The sequence below is a fragment of the Onychostoma macrolepis genome, chromosome 20 (genome assembly GCF_012432095.1).
Source record: "Onychostoma macrolepis isolate SWU-2019 chromosome 20, ASM1243209v1, whole genome shotgun sequence".
NCBI classification, from domain to species: Eukaryota; Metazoa; Chordata; class Actinopteri; order Cypriniformes; family Cyprinidae; genus Onychostoma; species Onychostoma macrolepis.
The window spans coordinates 26751617-26769832 of record NC_081174.1 but is presented as its reverse complement, the minus strand read 5'-3'; the positions used below and the strand labels follow the sequence as shown (position 1 = coordinate 26769832).

The window sequence follows — 18216 nt, the reverse complement described above, 5'->3', positions numbered from 1 at the left end:
AACAAATCTTACATTTCTTAAATTTCACTTTGTGCCTCACACAAAGCTATCATATAACTTAAGAAGACTTGAAATATATACTGCATGGGCCATATGGACTAATTTTATGATACTTTAATTGTGTTTTTTGGCTGTTGAGAAGTTTGGGAGTATGAATCACCATGCACCTAATAAAAGCATAAGCTTAAACTGATGCACAATATCTCTACGAGTTCCACAGAAGAAAGAAAGTAATATGGGTTTTGCAGAATTTTCATTTTTTGGCGATCCATTTGAATAAAGATTCTAGAATTAGAATTAGAATGTGTCAGCGAAATGCCCGTTTTATAATGAAAGATAACACCTAAACACCTCACTGATAATGTCACACAGCAATGCACTATGCCATACAATGTGATGATATGGAGTGGCATCGAAGCTTGTGGAATAAAAGAAGAAACAAAAGTTCATTCAAGAGTCCATGGAGCACTCCATGTGCCTTCAACCAGGCAAAAATAGCTCAAACCTTTCCACTATCAGTGTTCTGTGCCGATTCACTCTTATGAGTGCAAATCACAGGTCCTACTGATCAGTTGGGTCTCATTCTCCCTGCTCTTCTCTATTGATTGTTCCTCTGCTCCAGCTTTGGACTTGTTTTCATCGCACACTAGGTAGATGGTATTCTCCGGGCCGTTTTTGGCTTCAGAGGTACGGCAGATGTTGGATCGCCCACAGAGGCGGCCCAACTGATTGACTTCTTGTTTAAAGGTCTTGCTGAAGATATAGTAGATGAATGGGTTGTATACAGTGGACGACTTGGCGAACAGACAAGGTAGCATGCTGACCTCAGGAGGGATTGAGTCACCGGGCCGGTAGATGGACCACAGGCTGACGATGCCGTACGGCGCCCAGCAGCCAACAAACCCAATGCTGATCAACACAGCAATCTGTAAAAGCAAAGAATAGCACGTTCAGATCTGTTTTGGGGGCAGATTATGTTGGGTGTATGTTCTATAAACATGTAAAATACGCATTTACTTCTATACACATAGAAATACGCAGCTTTTTGCTTTAGAAGATGTTAATTGATGGACTGGAGGCATGTGGATCACTTGTAGATTGTAGATGTGATGTTTTTATGTTTTTATTCTGATGGCACCCATTCACTGCAGAGGATACATTGGTGAGCAAGTGAAGTAATGCTAAATTTCTCCAAATCTGTTCCCATGAAGAAACAAATATTGGCCTAACATTATTTTACTGTACAATTACATGATAGAGTAAGGGAACTTACTGTTAACCAATTGTTAACCTACTGTTACCATTTTTATAGTCTTTTATCATTACATATATGATCATTTTTTACAGTGTGGGTTTGTTAGACAATTAGATTAGGAAGCAAGTTAGAGAAGAACATAATGACCATCATGCAGTCTCTTTGTGAATACATTGACAATGCAAGATATGAATGCTGAATGCGTCGCTGTCTTTAAACAACCTTCAGATGATGTGAAGCTTCCGTCTACAGCAGTTTTGAAATGGTCTCATGTGGGAAGAACATTCACAGATAAAAACATGGGAAAAGAAAGCAGGTGGGTATTGAATCATTTACAGTTGTTTGAAATAACTGTTGCTTTGGAAAGCTCAAGCGTGTCTGGGATGAATAGAGCTCAGTTTTGAATGAGTTATTTTCTTAAAATAAAATTCATACTACAGGGAGACATATCCCTCGGTGTTGTTAAACTAGAAATGACAATGTTCAAGGTTGGGATTTCTGAAAGAGTCAGAGTTTGGGGGTGTGATGTAAGGATTAGAAACTGAAGAGTTTCTGGCTTGAACCATATCTGTTATTTTCTTTCTTCTGTGGAATACAAATAAGAAATCTTACATGTCAGGCATCTCTTATTTCATATATCAACAACAGACAGGGGATTTACAGCTCCTTTCAACACACTATAAAGTTCATGAGTTTCAAAGTTCAACGGATTCAATACATTCCAACTCTTCTGAAGCCATACAACAGTTTTGAGAGAGGAGCAGACTGATAATGTAAGTCATATTTTGTTTTTGTTTTTTCTGCTTTGGCAACTACCATTGGAAACACGTAAATTCATACATGTGCATTAAAACAGTCATGTGCCTCAGCAAATCATGTGATTAAATAATTTGTTCAGGTGATTGACCATTTATTCCCAAAACTCCCTCAACTTCCATTTTTGATTCCTTCTTTATGCCAGATTCCCTGGAAGTGATCATTTGGATTCTTCTCTTCTTTATTTGCAAATAGTTTTTTCAGTGTTCTGATGTTTTGCATAATTTGCATAATTTAAATAGCTGAAATGATTTAAGCAGCTTTTTGTGATGTATGCCACGCATCTTAAGGCAGTACGTTTGAATGCATGCACTAAACCCTGTTTTGGTGTTTCACAAAACATCAAGGTTTTAAACATCCAGATTAAATATTTAATATGTAAATATGTTTTTAATATTTAAAGAATTGTGTCAAATTGATGCCTGGCCACTGTGACTTAAACATAACTAGTTACTCTGATAATTGCATCTACATCTGTCTTGCTGTTTTGAACACGTCTTGTATGAGTTATTGAGGATAAAAGCATCAGTTAGAAAGCCTCTGATGCTCTTGAGTTTCAGATCGTGTTCAGGTAAGCACATAATGTACAGATTTTATTTCATAATAGCAGTGTAGCTGGTGCAAACAGTAAATCAAACAGACTCACCACCATGAGCCGCCGCTGCATCTTTACCATGTTGGGGATGTGGTTGCTGTCGTCCATAGACTTGTAGGTAATGTATAGTTTCAGAGCAATAGCAGAGTAGCATGAGATGATGATGATGGCTGGGAGGATGAGGTTCATGAAGAAGATGGTGATGACAAAAGACTGGCTCTGTTCCTTCATGTCTTTCCAAGCCAGAGTACAGGACAGGCCAAAGGGCTCCGGGCCATATTTTCCCCAGCCAATCAAAGGAAAAATAGCCCAGAGCAGTGCATACAGCCATGTGGTCGCCACAAGGATCTTTGCGTTCCTTTTGCTGATTTTCTCTTCTATGGAAAAAAAAAACAGACAGTTAAAGTTGAAATAAAGGGGATCTGAATGCAAAAGCAGTTTTAATATGTTGCTCTTTTATTTTAATTTTATATTTAGCATTTTATTGTCTTCCTATAAGAATAATTAAAAATAATCTAGTTTTGTATAACCATTTTCACCTCCTATCTTATTTATGAGCTGATTTTTGTATCGTGACTACCTTCTGCTATATTAGCTGTCAAAATGTGCAACTTGCTAATGAAGTGCTGTACTTTTGTGCTTGTTTCCAATAACGGAGCAAATAAATGGACCCATGTGGGTTGGCTGTGGCTATAAACAAACAAAAGTAAAATAAAGATATTGAATTAATAATTTAACAAGTTTTGTGATGCTTATATTTTGGATTGATTACATTTGGTCTGATGATTCACATTGAATTCTTTTATTTTAAAAGAATAAAGAAAAATGTCTCGGTTACGTATGTAACCCTCGTTCCCTGAAGAAGGGAACGGAGACGTCACGTCGGATGACCGACGAATTGGGATCTCGCCAGAGAGACCAATCCACTTCGAGTGTAACTAAACGAGCCAATGGACATTGGCATGCGATCATTGCATCCAGCTGCCGCTGATCACAGCGTGAGTATAAGAGGCAGTGGGTGCACCGCGACATTCATGCTTTCGCTGAGGAGCCGAGCCGGTGACCCGGCCGCTCAGCGGTGGTACAGCGACTGTGGCGACGGGACGTGACGTCTCCGTTCCCTTCTTCAAGGAACGAGGGTTACATACATAACCGAGATGTTCCCTTTCAGTCGGTCACTCCGAGTCACGTCGGCTGACCGACGAATTGGGATCCCTACCAAAACGCCACAGGAGCTGCCCCTTCCAGTGCCCTGTGTAGGCCTCCTGATCCTTCCTATAAGGCAGACGATAGGACCGGGCTCTACACAGAGAAGGTCAACTACTGTTGTTCCTTGGACAACCCAGACAGTAAGACTTGGATGACACTGGGAAGCGTGCCCTTCCATTTGGAAGAGGCACACTGCGGAGTCACCTCCTCCCCGAGGGGGTTAAGTGGCATTTAGACATGTGAAGTAACCCCATAGGGCCCTATTGCACATGGAAGTCTCTGAGATGGCACAGGCTGCATCATTAGAGATGTCAGAACGTGGTCTGCCAGAGGAAACACGGCTCTAATAAGCATACCGTGGAATACACATATGGGATCCCGGCAGGGTCTCTCACATGGGCACTAGCCTCACATCAGATTTCAAGAATTCATTGGCTGAAAGGCCTGGCGCCGGACGCTCCGCCACATCCGAACGCCGGAGTGCTGAAGGACTCGACAGGGTTTGCCTGGTTAAGGAACTCTCTGGAGAATTGGACGAAAGAACGCCGCAAGCCGACTCTGAGCCGGGCCTCTCAGTGCCACTACCCGTTTGAGGTGAGAACACAGGAGGAAACCGGTTCGACACGTAGGCTATAAAACCTAGCGAACGTGTTAGGAGTCGCCCAACCCGCAGCTCTACAGATGTCTGCTAGCGAGGCACCACGAGCCAGCGCCTAGGACGATGTGACACCCCTAGTGGAGTGAGCACGCAACCTGAGCGGGCAGGGCACACCTTGTGCTCCATAGGCCAAGGTGATGGCATCCACTATCCAGTGGGCCATCCTCTGCTTGGAGACAGCCTTCCCCTTCTGCTGTCCTCCGTAACAGACAAAGAGCTGTTCTGAGGTCCTGAAGCTCTGAGTTCTATCCACATACTGTCGCAGTGCGCGTACAGGACAGAGCAAAGCTAGGGCTGGGTCTGCCTCCTCCAGGGGCAGCGCTTGCAGGTTCACTACCTGGTCCCTGAAGGGAGTGGTAGGAACCTTGGGCACGTAGCCGGGACGGGGCCTCAGTGTTGCACTGGAGTCAGCCGGCCCAAACTCAAGGCACGATTCGTCGACCGAAAATGCCTGCAGGTCCCCGACCCTCTTGATCGAGGCCAACGCACTCAGGAGTAGGGTTTTCATAGAGAGAAACTTCAACTCGACTGACTGCAAAGGCTCGAAGGGGGCAGTTTGTAGGGCTCTTAGCACCAATGCCAAATCCCAAGAGGGTAGGGAGGGAGGCCTAGGAGGGTTTAACCTCCTGGCCCCCCTAAGAAACCTGACAACCAGATCGTGCTTCCCCACCGACCTCCCCTCTACGGGGTCGTGGTGAGCGGAAATAGCAGCAACATAAACCTTAAGGGTGGAGGGGGACAGCCTACGCTCCAACCCTTGTTGCAAAAAGGAAAGCACGGCTCTGATCGAACATCTCCGGGGGTCCTCACGGTGAGAGGAATACCATTCGACGAACAGGTTCCACTTCAGCGCATAGGCCAGTCTTGTGGACGGTGCTCGTGCTGAAGCGATAGTGAGAGCTACCTCCTGGGGCAGATCACCTAGAACCTCCACGTCCCGTCCAGGGACCACACATGGAGTTTCCACAAGTATGGACGCGGGTGCCAGAGGGTGCCCCGTCTCTGAGAAAGCAGATCCTTCCTCAGAGGAATCGGCCAGGGAGGGGCTGTCGCGAGGAGCATGAGTTCCGGGAACCAGGTCCTGTTGGGCCAATATGGAGCCACTAACAAGACCTGCTCCTCGTCCTCCCTGATCTTGCACAGTGTCTGTGCTAGCAGGCTCACTGGGGGGAACGCATATTTGCGCAGGCCCTGGGGCCAGCTGTGTGCCAGTGCGTCCGTGCCGAGAGTTGCCTCGGACAGGGAGTAGAACCACTGGCAGTGGGTGGTTTCTGGAGATGCAAACAGGTTTACCTGAGCAACTCCGAACCGACTCCAAATCAGCTGGACCGCCTGGGAATGGAGTCTCCACTCCCCCGGGAGTGCCCAGAGGAGGAGGTGGCGGGCGAGTTGCAACATGCGACGGGAGCGTAAACTGCCTTGCCAGTTGATATACGCAACGGTCGCAGTGTTGTCCATATGGACCAGAACGTCCTTGCCCCGAAGGCGCCCTCTGAGGCGGCTCAAGGCAAGGCGTACTGCCAGCAACTCGAGGCAATTGATATGCCAACGCAGTTGGGGACTCGTCCACACCCCTGACACTGCGTGCCCGTTGTATGTGGCTCCCCAGCCGGTGGCCGAGGCATCTGTGAATACGACAGCATGCCTGGATACCTGCTCCAAGGGCACTCCTGCCCGAAGGAACGAGGGATCTGTCCACGGGCTGAAGGTTTTGCGGCAGGCCGGTGTAATCTGAACCCGGTGAGTACCGTGTTTCCACGCCCACCTCGGGACTCGGCCATGGAGCCAGTGCTGAAGCGGTCTCATATGGAGCAGACCGAGCGGAACTATCGCCGCAGCTGCAGCCATATGCCCCAGGAGCCTCTGAAAGAGTTTCAGTGGGACCGCCGTCCTGCCTGATAAAGTCTTGAGGCAGTTCAGCACTGACTGAGCACGTTCCTGGGTGAGGCGTGCTGTCTGGTTGACCGAATCCAACTCCATGCTGAGAAAAGAGATCCTCTGCGTTGGCACGAGTTTGCTCTTTTCCCAGTTGACCCGAAGACCCAACTGGCTGAGGTGCCAGCCAGATCCAAGATTGGTCGTAACCCACCACTTTTCTTGGGCACAATGAAGTAAGGGCTGTAAAAACCCGACCTCATATCGGCTGGAGGGACCGGCTCTATCACGTCCTTCGCCAGCAGGACTGCAATTTCCGCACGCAAGACAGGGGCATCGACGGCCTTGATTGAAGTGAACCGGATGCCCCCGAACTTGGGGGGACGCCGGGCGAACTGAATCGCGTAGCCGAGTCTGATGGTCCGCAGGAGCCACCGAGACGGACTGGGGAGCGCTAGCCAGGCTCCGAGAGACCGTACCAGCAGGACCAACGGGGCCACCGACATACCCGCGGTGGGGCAGCGAGGTGGAACACAGGGACCCGGCCCGGAGCCTGTGACGGCTTGGCCTGTGATGGCGGGGGGCGGGGTCTGGGTGTGCAGTGTAACACTCACCCGATTCCTCCTTGTGAGGGAGGAAACACAGGAACCCGGCTTGAGGCTTGTGACAGCCTGGCGTGTGACGACTTGAAGCGGGGACTCGAGTGCTACCGCCCTTACCTGGTTCCACGAATGGGCAGGAGGGGTGCTCTTGGGCAACCCACTGCTGCCTGCTGGCGAGAGAGGAGAAGGGAAGTGATCCCGTGATGCACAGTTTACCACTCTCCTCCTCTTGAGACCCAGAGATTGAGGAAACTGCTCTTTTATTAATGTTTTGGGCGGAAAACAAAAACAAAACAAAACAAAAGATTCTCCACCCGGCCCTCCTCCGGGGGAGGGAGTGGTGCGGTCACCATCTCTGGGTCGCCCGTCTCAGGGCCTCTTGCACTTGCGCTTGCCGCCAGGTTTGGCGGGGGCCTGGACGGGCTGGGCGTTCTGCCTGCGACCGGCTCCACGACGCTGCCTGGTGGAAGGCTGCTGTGGCTGCGCGGGAGCAGGGGCAGCCGAAGGGGGGCGCCCACGGCGACGAGCAGGCTGAGGGGCTGCAGCCGGAGTGGAAGCAGCAGGTTTCCTCCAACGCATGATGTGTTTGATCGCCTCAGTCTGCTTCTGGGCTGCCGAGAACTGCTGGGCAAAGCTCTCGACAGCGTCGCCGAAAAGGCCGGTCTGCGACACGGGAGCATTCAGGAACTGTACCTTCTCCTGCTCCTTCATGTCAGCAAGACACAGCCAGAGATGGCGCTCCTGGACCACTAACGTGGACATCGCACGACCCAGAGACTGTGCGGTCACCTTCGTCGCTCGAAGCGCGAGGTCCGTCGCAGCACGCAGCTCATGTAGAACCGCCAGGTCATGACCACCCTCGTGCAGGTCTTTCAGGGCTTTGGCCTGGTGGACCTGCAGTAACGCCATGGCGTGAAGGGCAGAAGCTGCCTCCCCACAGGCTCTATAAGCACTGCCAGTTAGACCTGACGAATACTTACAGGCCCGCGAGGGGAGACACGGGTCACCCCGCAGAGTGGTAGCGGCTGTTGGACATAGTTGCATGGCCACAGACCGCTCCACCGAGGGGATGCCCGCATACCCAAAAGCGGCCCCACCATCGAGGGTGGTGAGAGCGGAGGATTTGTTTCGGGCAGTAAAAGGTGCCTTCCACGATCTTGTAAGCTCCTCATGCACTTCCGGAAAGAATGGCACTGGAGGGGGGCGCTGAGAACCAGCGCGACCCCCACCGAGAAACCACTCGTCCAGCCTCGAAGGATCGGGACGCGGTAGAGGATTCCACACGAGCCCGACATTCTCGGCGGCCCGGGAAAGCATAGCCGTCATCTCTGGATCTGGCTCGGACAACGGTACCACACCCGAAGGGGACAACGCAGCAGAGTCGTCATCCCCAGAGGGCGACTCACTCTCCGATGCAGCAATCGACATCTGGTCGTCAGGGGGAGCACCGAAGGAAACAGGTGGTAAACCCCTCTCTGCAGAGGTCCCAGCCCGCTCCAACGGCAACCCCACCGGCTGCAGAGTGCCTGAGGGGTGAGGAACTCCTCTTGGGGAAGCCCTCACCGTAATCCTCAAATCACCTCTGACTCCACCGGATCCAGCGCCGCCCCGGCAGAGGCAGAGGGACTCCGCCATGTTTGACACAGCGGAGTCTATTATGCAACTCCGAGATGGTCATGTCCCCACAAGAAGAACATGAACCATCCACGAAAGCTTCCTCAGCGTGCTGAATGCCCAGACACGTGAGGCAGCGATCGTGACTGTCCTGAGGCGCCAGGAAAGGACCACACCCAGAAACGCACGGGTGATAAGACATCTTTAAAAAGACGCGATCACCCGTGTTACTCTTTTAGAGAAATTGCTCTTTCAGAGAAATGCTCTTTTAGTGCTGAAGCACGCAGGGGAACTGGCCACCGCACACTCCTAGTGTGGCTGTCAGCAAAGACGAACTTTTTCTCCCGCCGACGTGACGACCACCACCGCTGCTGCGCCGTAACGCCCGCACTCGCAGAACACTCTCTGGAAGGGAAGAGCAGTAGCTTCACCACTACCGCTCGGCTCCGAAGCGAAAGGATGAATTAATGCGATGCACCCGCTGCCTCTTATACTCACGCTGTGATCAGCTGCAGCTGGATGCAATGATCGCATGCCAATGTCCATTGGCTCGTTTAGTTACACTCGAAGTGGATTGGTCTCTCTGGCGAGATCCCAATTCGTCGGTCATCCGACGTGACTCGGAGTGACCGACTGAAAGGGAACCTGTTTTCTTTGATGCAATATGTCCCTATTGATTGATTGTTATTTATAGATATTTAATGCTGATACTGACATTTACCTTTGTAATGGAATAACTTCAAAACCCAGTTAAAGCCTAAAACATCCTCTGTAGCTCATGCACTGTAGGTGGTTGAACAATAATGATCATCATTTGCTTACAAGCATCACCGAAACATAAATACTTACAAAAGTATAAAATAAACTTAAAGCTGAAATAATTGAACAATAACTTTCATGCTCAAACATATATTTTTGATTTGATCACATTTGGTCAGATGATCCACAACAAATTATTTTATTTTAAAAGAACATTTATTTGATATATTAAGAATATTTGTTTTTCCTTGTTATTTTATGTATGTATTTATTTATTTATTTCTATTGATAGATACTCTAGATAATTTTATTACAGAGATATTTATCTTTGTAGTGGAGTAATTTCAAAACCCTAAAACTTCCTCTGTAGCACAATGTAGGTGGTCTTTTCCCAGAAAAAAGATGCACAAATAAGCTGAATCTGACATCTGGCACTAAATGCAAACATGAATAATAGATTGTTTCATTTGATGAAAACATGAGTAGTGCTTGCTCATGCAAAATTAGCCACTGTGATGCTAAAATGTTCCAGTTGGTTGTTAGGCAATGCTATATGGTTTCTAGATTGTTGTTAGGGCATTCCAGGCGGTTGGCAGTGGGTTGCTGGATGTTTTCTAGGGTTTTCTTGGTAGTTGTTTAATTTAACGGGCCTACTTAATGAGTTATTCTGGAATGGTATCTCTTTCAGCTCTTCATTAGTATTTCTCAATAAGAACAAACAAGAAATCTATTTGTTTCCCTCCACAGCCGTTATTCCCATGCCAAGTTTCATTTCAATAATTCAGTGTTTGTCTTGAGACAGCCAAAATCTCTAATAAGTTAGCTTTACTAAACTGTCATGTTGAGTTTGTGTGTAAATGACCACTATCTACTGTAACAGAGCTCCCTAGCAGCTCTCAGTGAGAACATGACCTCTTACAGAGCTGAAACCAGATCACTCCCTCTGTAAAACCCTTACCAAAACCTTGCTTTGTTATGTTACATTGGAATTAATCAGAAATGATTTGCTGTATTATATACATTTAATAAATGGACAATGTTCTGTCTGGGGTCTCAGCGATATCAATGCCATTTGAAAAGTATGGTCAAATGAATATTCTGAGTTTAGTAGTTTAGTTCAATCAACAGCATTTGTGGCATAATATTGGTTACCACAAAACTGATTACGATTAGAGCAGAAATGTGAAGGTCAACATTTTATAAAAGTACCTGACTTAATTTTTCAGTTAAAATAGTGTATAATTTGGGGTGCAAAGCTTTTAAAATCATCCTTTTTACAGTTGTTTAAGGTTTTTAGGTTAATATGTGATTTTTCACATTATCATATTCATTATCAAAATCATTAACATCCATATTGTTTAGATATTGTGGCTATACTATTAAAACAGTTTTAATTGGATTTTTTTTTTTTTTTTTTTTGTTGTAGCAGATAACATACATCAGACAAATGTCTGTACCTCTGAAATGTACATCATTGTCATTCTCAAAAGAACTTTCACATGGTAAGAAAAGATAATTGAACTCTCAGGAGCCCTGAGGTTGTACCACTCATTAGAAATCCATGCGGGAGTCAGAATGAAAATAGGTCCAAGGATAGAGCCCAGGGGAACTCACTGGGTGACTGTAGCGTTAAAGACACAATGAATCGTACAATAGCCATAATTGTCAGGGTCATCATGCTAGCTGCTCCAAAGAAAAATCCTATCAGGCCGTAGTACACACAGGTGACGTTTCCTCCTATCCAGTGGTGGTTCCACGCTGAGGCTACAGCCAGCGGGTACATGGTGACGGCTGCTCCCAGATCTGTCACAGCAAGATTCACACTCAGATACTCAGGGGGCTTCATGTGGTTTGACCGCTTGTATGCCATCAGAAGAACCATCAAATTCCCCACAATGGAAAGAATTGCTGCACGTGAAAGACAAAAAGAAGAAATACATACCCAAATGAAAAAAGTGCTCTTCCTTAATGTACTTTAAGTGCACTATTTTCACACACTAAATTTTGTACTTAATATATACAAAAAATAATTCTCTAGTACCTCTTAAGATAAACTTAAGATCGTCTAAGTGTACTCAACTGTGCTATTTTGAGACAGCATGAATATGAACTAAAATGTGCTTTTAACATACTATCTCTATATTTTAAAAATGTATTTAGTTACCACTTGTAGTACATTGGAACCCATCCTTCATACACTAGCACACTCAAGGGGTAAGTGGTAATAAAAAATAAAAATAAAAACACTTGTTACTGACCCTACACGTTTGAACGATAATGAATGTGCATATTGTAGCTAATAACTATCGCGTTTTGTATAACACTAATTACATCTGTAACTCGATTCTGATTGGTCAGCTACTACACTATATGCTCAAATATTTTGTCAAGCATTCCAGCTTGTCTTGTCATGTCTTATAGTCTCTGTATTCTCACATATTTAAATAATTTAGACTTAATCCATGTATTACATTAACATTTAATTTCCATTTATTTATTTTGACAGAAAACATATGACATACTGTGTTTTGATTTTGTGATAATGACTGGCTGACTGATATCCATCTCTATCACTTACACTTTCTTCCATATACTTGCTGAGAAAATGCAAGATGCTGTATTATATCTATATACGATTTTTAAATGTTTTACATTAATGCATATTGTGCACTTCATTTATCTTATGCATTTGGTCGATGCTTTTATCCAAAGTGACATGCATTGCATTCAAGGTTCATTTTATCAGTCCATATCCCATGTTCTTGGCATTGCTAGTCTCCTCTTAATCTACAGATTGTATTATATAGCGTTCTGTTCGGAGAAAATGTTGGGATGAATGAATGAATGAGGCATTTATATAGCGCTTTACTGTGTATTGCTATACACCCAAAGTGCTTTACAATCATGTGGGGGGTCTCTCCTCAACCACCACCAGTGTGCAGCATCCACTTGGATGATGCGACGGCAGCCACAGGACAACGGCTCCAGTGCGCTCACCACACACCAGTTACAGGTGGAGAGGAGAGAGAGATACAGCCAATCAAGTGGATGGGGATTATTAGGAGGCCATGATTGACAAGGGCCAGTGGAGGGAATTTGGCCAGGACACTGGGGTTACACCCCTAATCTTTACAATGAGTGTCATGGGATTTTTTAATGACCACAGAGAGTCAGGACCTCGGTTTAACGTCTCATCCTAAAGACGGTGCTCTTTGACAGTATAGTGTCCCCGTCACTATACTGGGGCATTAGGACCCACACAGACCACCCCCTGCTGGCCTCACTAACACCTCTTCCAACAGCAACCTAGTTTTCCCAGGAGGTCTCCCATCCAGGTACTGACCAAGCTCAGCCCTGCTTAGCTTCTGTGGGCAACCGGTCTTGAGCTGCAGGGTGATATGGTGATATGTTTTGCCATATATTTTTTGACATTGCTGTTTTGATCAAATCCCAAAGACAAATTCATCCTGTAGTCTTATGTAACCCCATCTTCAAACAGTCTCTTGTGTCTCAACCTCACTTTTATCTCAATAACCTGTGTCATCTTGCCTCCTCTATGACCTTCTTGTTTTGCCCTTCAGCCATGTGTAGTTTCACACAGAGCTGTCGAGATGCTTTATCACCAGTTTACACTGGTATTTTCATAACCAAACTGGAGCTTTAAACTTTAGCAGTATATAATAACGCTTTCCTGTAGCTCAAATAGTAGAGCATGGCGCTAGCAACGCCAAGATCATGGGTTCGATTCCCAGGGAAAGCAAGAGCTGATAAAATGTAAAAACTGTAACTTGAATGCAATGTAAGTCGCTTTGGATAAAAGCGTCTGCTAAATGCATAAATGTAAATGTAACTTTGGGACTTACTGTATGAATTTGGCAGGAGTTTTATCTAAAAGCAATTATATTGCATTCAAGCCATGTATATTTTAATCACTTCATGCATTCAGGAATTTAACCCATGACCTTGGAATTACTAGCATCACACTACAGTTGAAGCTATAAGGACAACTTAGAACATGTTTTACACAACAATCAATGAAGGTCTAGTGGGGTGAATGTCACATAACCACGCAACATGTTTTACATAGCCTAATGAAATTTAATCTTAAATAATTTAGATTTTTTTTTTTGCATTGCATCCTCACTAATTCACTGATATTACTGTAATGTGATAAAAATCAAATGTTCATTTCTGACTGCATTTAAAAAGATTAACTATTTGTAAATCAGTAGTATTTTTATGCTTATTTAAATAAAAATAATAAATAAATAAAAATCTATTACTGCATTATACAGTACTGACTGATGTTCTAACTTGAATGTAAAACCCACATCCTGTACAAATTTCCAATAAGTCCTAAGCAAGGTTTAGGTTGGTTTCAGTTCCAACCCTACATACTGTATGAGCTAACGGCTGAATGTTCCTAGCATTGTCATGTTTGATCTGTGCTGTGCCAGTGAAATCCTTTATTCTTCATCGTTGACTGCTGGATATGTGGATTACATTTAATACAAGCCATCTGTAATCATACGATTGAAAGCATTACATGTGAGTCTATAGGATCTCCCTGCAGCAGAAAACAGAGGAATTTGTCTCTACGTGCAACAGTACCTACATCTGCTCCATTAAAATTAACAACATCTTGCTGTGCAAGGAACAAAAAGTCTATAGGGAACAGATCTGCTTCATTCAGCAGAGCCTTAAGGGTAAAGTGTGTATAAGTCATATGCCATCAGCTTTACCCAATTATCCTCAGCTTCTAAATAGGTTCAATGCTCCATCTGCCAACTGCATCAAGGGTTTATCATACACCTGCAGTGTAAAATTATATTAAACGTCCAGTTGCAAAGGCCATTTGTCAAAGCAACCGAATGAAAAGCAACATCGGTGTGAAAGCACTTTGATGAGGGATTTCTACGTATATGTCTCACTGTGCCATTTACAACACGATTTTCTAATAGAAAATTGGAAAATTGGAGACCCATCAGTCTCTTCATCCTTGGAGTAATGACATGGATGATTACTCTGTCCTCAGACAAACATCCTTTTCTCTTGCCTCTGACACAACTGCATTGTTCACAGTTCAACTTACTGATTAAAATAAGCCTGGTCTCTGTACGATTATATAAACCCATATTACTGTATCTCGAACCCCTGAATCAATGACACAACTTTTTGAATTCTCTATATAAATGCTAAATGAGTGACAAAGGGAGAGAATGAAAGAAGTCATAGACACATACTTTAATATCTTTGCGCTAAAAAAAAAAAAAAATAAGCCAGTGACCAACCATTATTACCCAGAAAGAAAAAAGAAAGTTAATTGAACACACCATATACAGGTGCTGGTCATATAATTAGAATATCATCAAAAAGTTGATTTATTTCACTAATTCCATTCAAAAAGTGAAACTTGTATACACACAGACTGATATATTTCAAATGTTTATTTCTTTTAATTTTGATGATTAGAGCTTACAGCTCATGAAAGTCAAAAATCAGTATCTCAAAATATTAGAATATTTACATTTGAGTTTGAATAAATGACCATCCCTACAGTATAAATTTTGGGTATCTCTTGTTCTTTGAAACCACAATAATGGGGAAGACTGCTGACTTGGCAATGATCCAGAAGATGAACATTGACACACTCCACAAAGAGGGTAAGTCACAGAAGGTCATTACTGAAAGGTGTGGCTGTTTACAGAGTGCTGTATCAAAGCATATTAAATGCAAAGTTGACTGGAAGGAAGAATTTGGGTAGGAAAAGGTGCACAAGCAACAGGGATGACCGCAAGCTTGAGAATACAGTCAAGCAAAGCCGATTCAAACACTTGGGAGAGCTTCGCAAGGAGAGAACTGAAGCTGGAGTCAGTGCATCAAGAGTCACCACGCTCAGACGTCTTCAGGAAAAGGGCTACCAAGCCACTTCTGAACCAGAGACAACATCAGAAGCATCTTAACTGGGCTGTGGAGAAAAAGAACTTGACTGTTGCTCAGTGGTCCAAAGTCCTCTTTTCAGATGAAAGTAAATTTTACATTTCATTTGGAAATCAAGGTCCCAGAGTCTGAAGGAAGAGTGGAGAGGCACAGAATCCATGTTGCTTGAAGTCCAGTGTGAAGTTTCCACAGTCAGTGATGATTTGGGCTGCCATGTCATCTGCTGGTGTTGGTCCACTGTGTTTTCTGAAGTCCACAGTCAACGCAGCCATCTACCAGGAAATTTTAGAGCACTTCATGCTTCCTTCTGTTGACAAGCTTTATGGAGATGCTGATTTCATTTTCCAGCAGGACTTGGCACCTGCCCAAAGGTACCAAAAGCTGGTTCAATGACCATAGTGTTACTGTGCTTGATTGGTCAGCAAACTCGCCTGACCTGAACCCCATAGAGAATTTATGGGGTATTGTCAAGAGGAAGATGAGAGACACCAGACCCAACAATGCAGATGAGCTGAAGGCCACTATCAGAGCAACCTGGGCTCTCATAACACCTGAGCAGTGCCACAGACTGATCGACTCCATGCCACGCCGCATTGCTGCAGTAATTCAGGCAAAAGGAGCCCCAACTAAGTATTGAGTGCTGTACATGCTCATACTTTTCATTTTCATACTTTTCAGTTGGCCAAGATTTCTAAAAATCCTTTCTTTGTATTGGTCTTAAGTAATATTCTAATATTTTGAGATACTGATTTTTGACTTTCATGAGCTGTAAGCTCTAATCATCAAAATGAAAAGAAATAAACATTTGAAATATATCAGTCTGTGTGTAATGAATGAATATAATATACACGTTTCACTTTTTGAATGGAATTAGTGAAATAAATCAACTTTTTGATGATATTCTAATTGTATGACCAGCACCTGTATAGTGAGCATTTTGTCACACTGGAAACTGCCATTAAAATATAAACAGTAAGACTCTCTCTATAAATATTAAAATAGTGAATGAAACGAATAATTGATTTCTTGAGAGAATGCAAACTTTTTACTCCAAGATTTAAGTCTATTGTTGCAAGTAAATTTCACATACAAAAATATCACGTTGTTGTTTTTTGTTGGTTAGATTGTTTACTTGTATACCCCAAAATGATGATTTTCATGATTTTTCGCGCCAGAAACGTTAACCAAAAAAGTGGGAGATCCAGTAACGCAATCTTACCAATGAGCAGCAGGAACGCACCAACTCCATAATCCACCGCGGGTGATAGTTTAGAGGAATAAATATCCATGTGGACAAGTGAGATGTGCTCTTAAGCGGACGAGATGTCAATTTCCAGAAAGAAACGCGCTCGACATGGATCGGTGCGATTTGGAAAAAGTTAAAGAAAATATATGCGCCGCGAAATTCCACTGGAACAAGAAGCTATAGACGATCTACACTTCTGTCAGGTGTCAGAAACATCTGATGTGCAGAAAAAATAAAGAACGCGATTAAATGAAGCCCTCAACTCAACAACATACCGAGAAAATAAAGCGATGCCGCTGTTTTTGCTCAATAATGAATAAAACAGAACTCGCCATGCATGAGAGGTTACTGGTGCGCACTGGACGCCCTCAATCCAGCGACTGATACAGCATCTCTACAAGGGTCCGCTTCACTGAAGTCCTCAAAAGGAGGGGCTTCATGATGACTGGATAGATAGATAGATAGATAGATAGATAGATAGATAGATAGATAGATAGATAGATAGATAGATAGAATAAATGAAAATATTTTTGAGTGCAACTGTGGAAAAATAATAAAGGAGAACAAAATATTGCTGTGGTTTATTTACAATGTTTTGTTTATTTGCTTATCTATCTATTTATTTTAATTAAAATAAAACAATAATATATGCAGAATAATATATATAGCCTATATATAGAGAGAGAGAGGTCTATAATCATTGTTATTCCGTTTGTTTTGGAGAATCAAAGTAATCTCTCATACAAGTGCATTACTGTCACTGTACAATAGCCATAAACTGCAATCATGCATCCTCACAAAACACACTTGATTACAGAAACAGAAAACATAGAAAGAAATAAGTAGCTGATTCTTCTTCGCATTTAGGAAATTAAATCAAATCAAATCAAATTAGCAAGCTTCAGATGTCACAGTTTTTTTTTGTTGTTGTTTTTTTTCCAAGATTTTTTCAAAATGATGAAACAAACTGGGACTGTCATCCTAAGTAAAAAATGAAGAATCAAATCTGGAGCCATTTTGAAGTATAGGGCACCAAGACAACTATGTTTTGCTCTATTTGTTGTCTCTCAGTGAAAGTTTCATTAAATCCATCAGGAAATGTCAAATAAACTGAGATTGAGATATCTGAGAGGTTCAGCACATGGTTTATGGTTTGTGTGCACAGCAGGAATGAGACAAATTATGCAATAACAGCACAATGCTTTGGGGAAATTGTTGAACACCGTTCACAATTAAAGCTGTGTTTTTCATCTGCAATCTCATGTTCATTTCTGTGCATCCGAGACATGTGGGTATACTGTGGTTAACGGAATACTTTGCTCAAAAATTAACATTTTCTGAAAAAATACTCACCCTCAGGCCATCCAAGATGTAGATGAGTTTGTTTGTTCAGAACAGATTTGGAGAAATTTAACATTACATGACTTGCTCACCAGTGGATCCTTTGCAATTGATGTAATGCTAAATTTCTCCAAATCTGGTCAGATGAAGAAACAAACTCTTTTACATCTTGGATGGCCTAAGGGTGAGGAAATTTTCTGCAAATTACATTTCAATTACATTTCTCATTTCTGTAGGCTAGTTGTATGCATTGATGCGTTTCAGCCTTTCTGTGTCTTCACTTATGCAGTCCTATCGCTGTACACA

The 18216-nt window shown here is 43.6% G+C and overlaps 1 protein-coding gene across 1 annotated transcript; it reads right to left on the bottom strand.

Moving 5' to 3' along the window:
* Nucleotides 1-143: 143 nt before the first annotated feature.
* Nucleotides 144-16930, bottom strand: opn8b (opsin 8, group member b). Its single transcript, XM_058756414.1, has 4 exons — nt 16543-16930; nt 10998-11291; nt 2718-3043; nt 144-926 (listed from the first exon to the last, which is right to left on the bottom strand). Exons 1-4 carry the CDS (start codon nt 16610-16612, stop codon nt 540-542), a joined length of 1077 nt encoding a protein of 358 aa, XP_058612397.1. The 5' UTR covers nt 16613-16930; the 3' UTR covers nt 144-539.
* Nucleotides 16931-18216: the final 1286 nt, after the last annotated feature.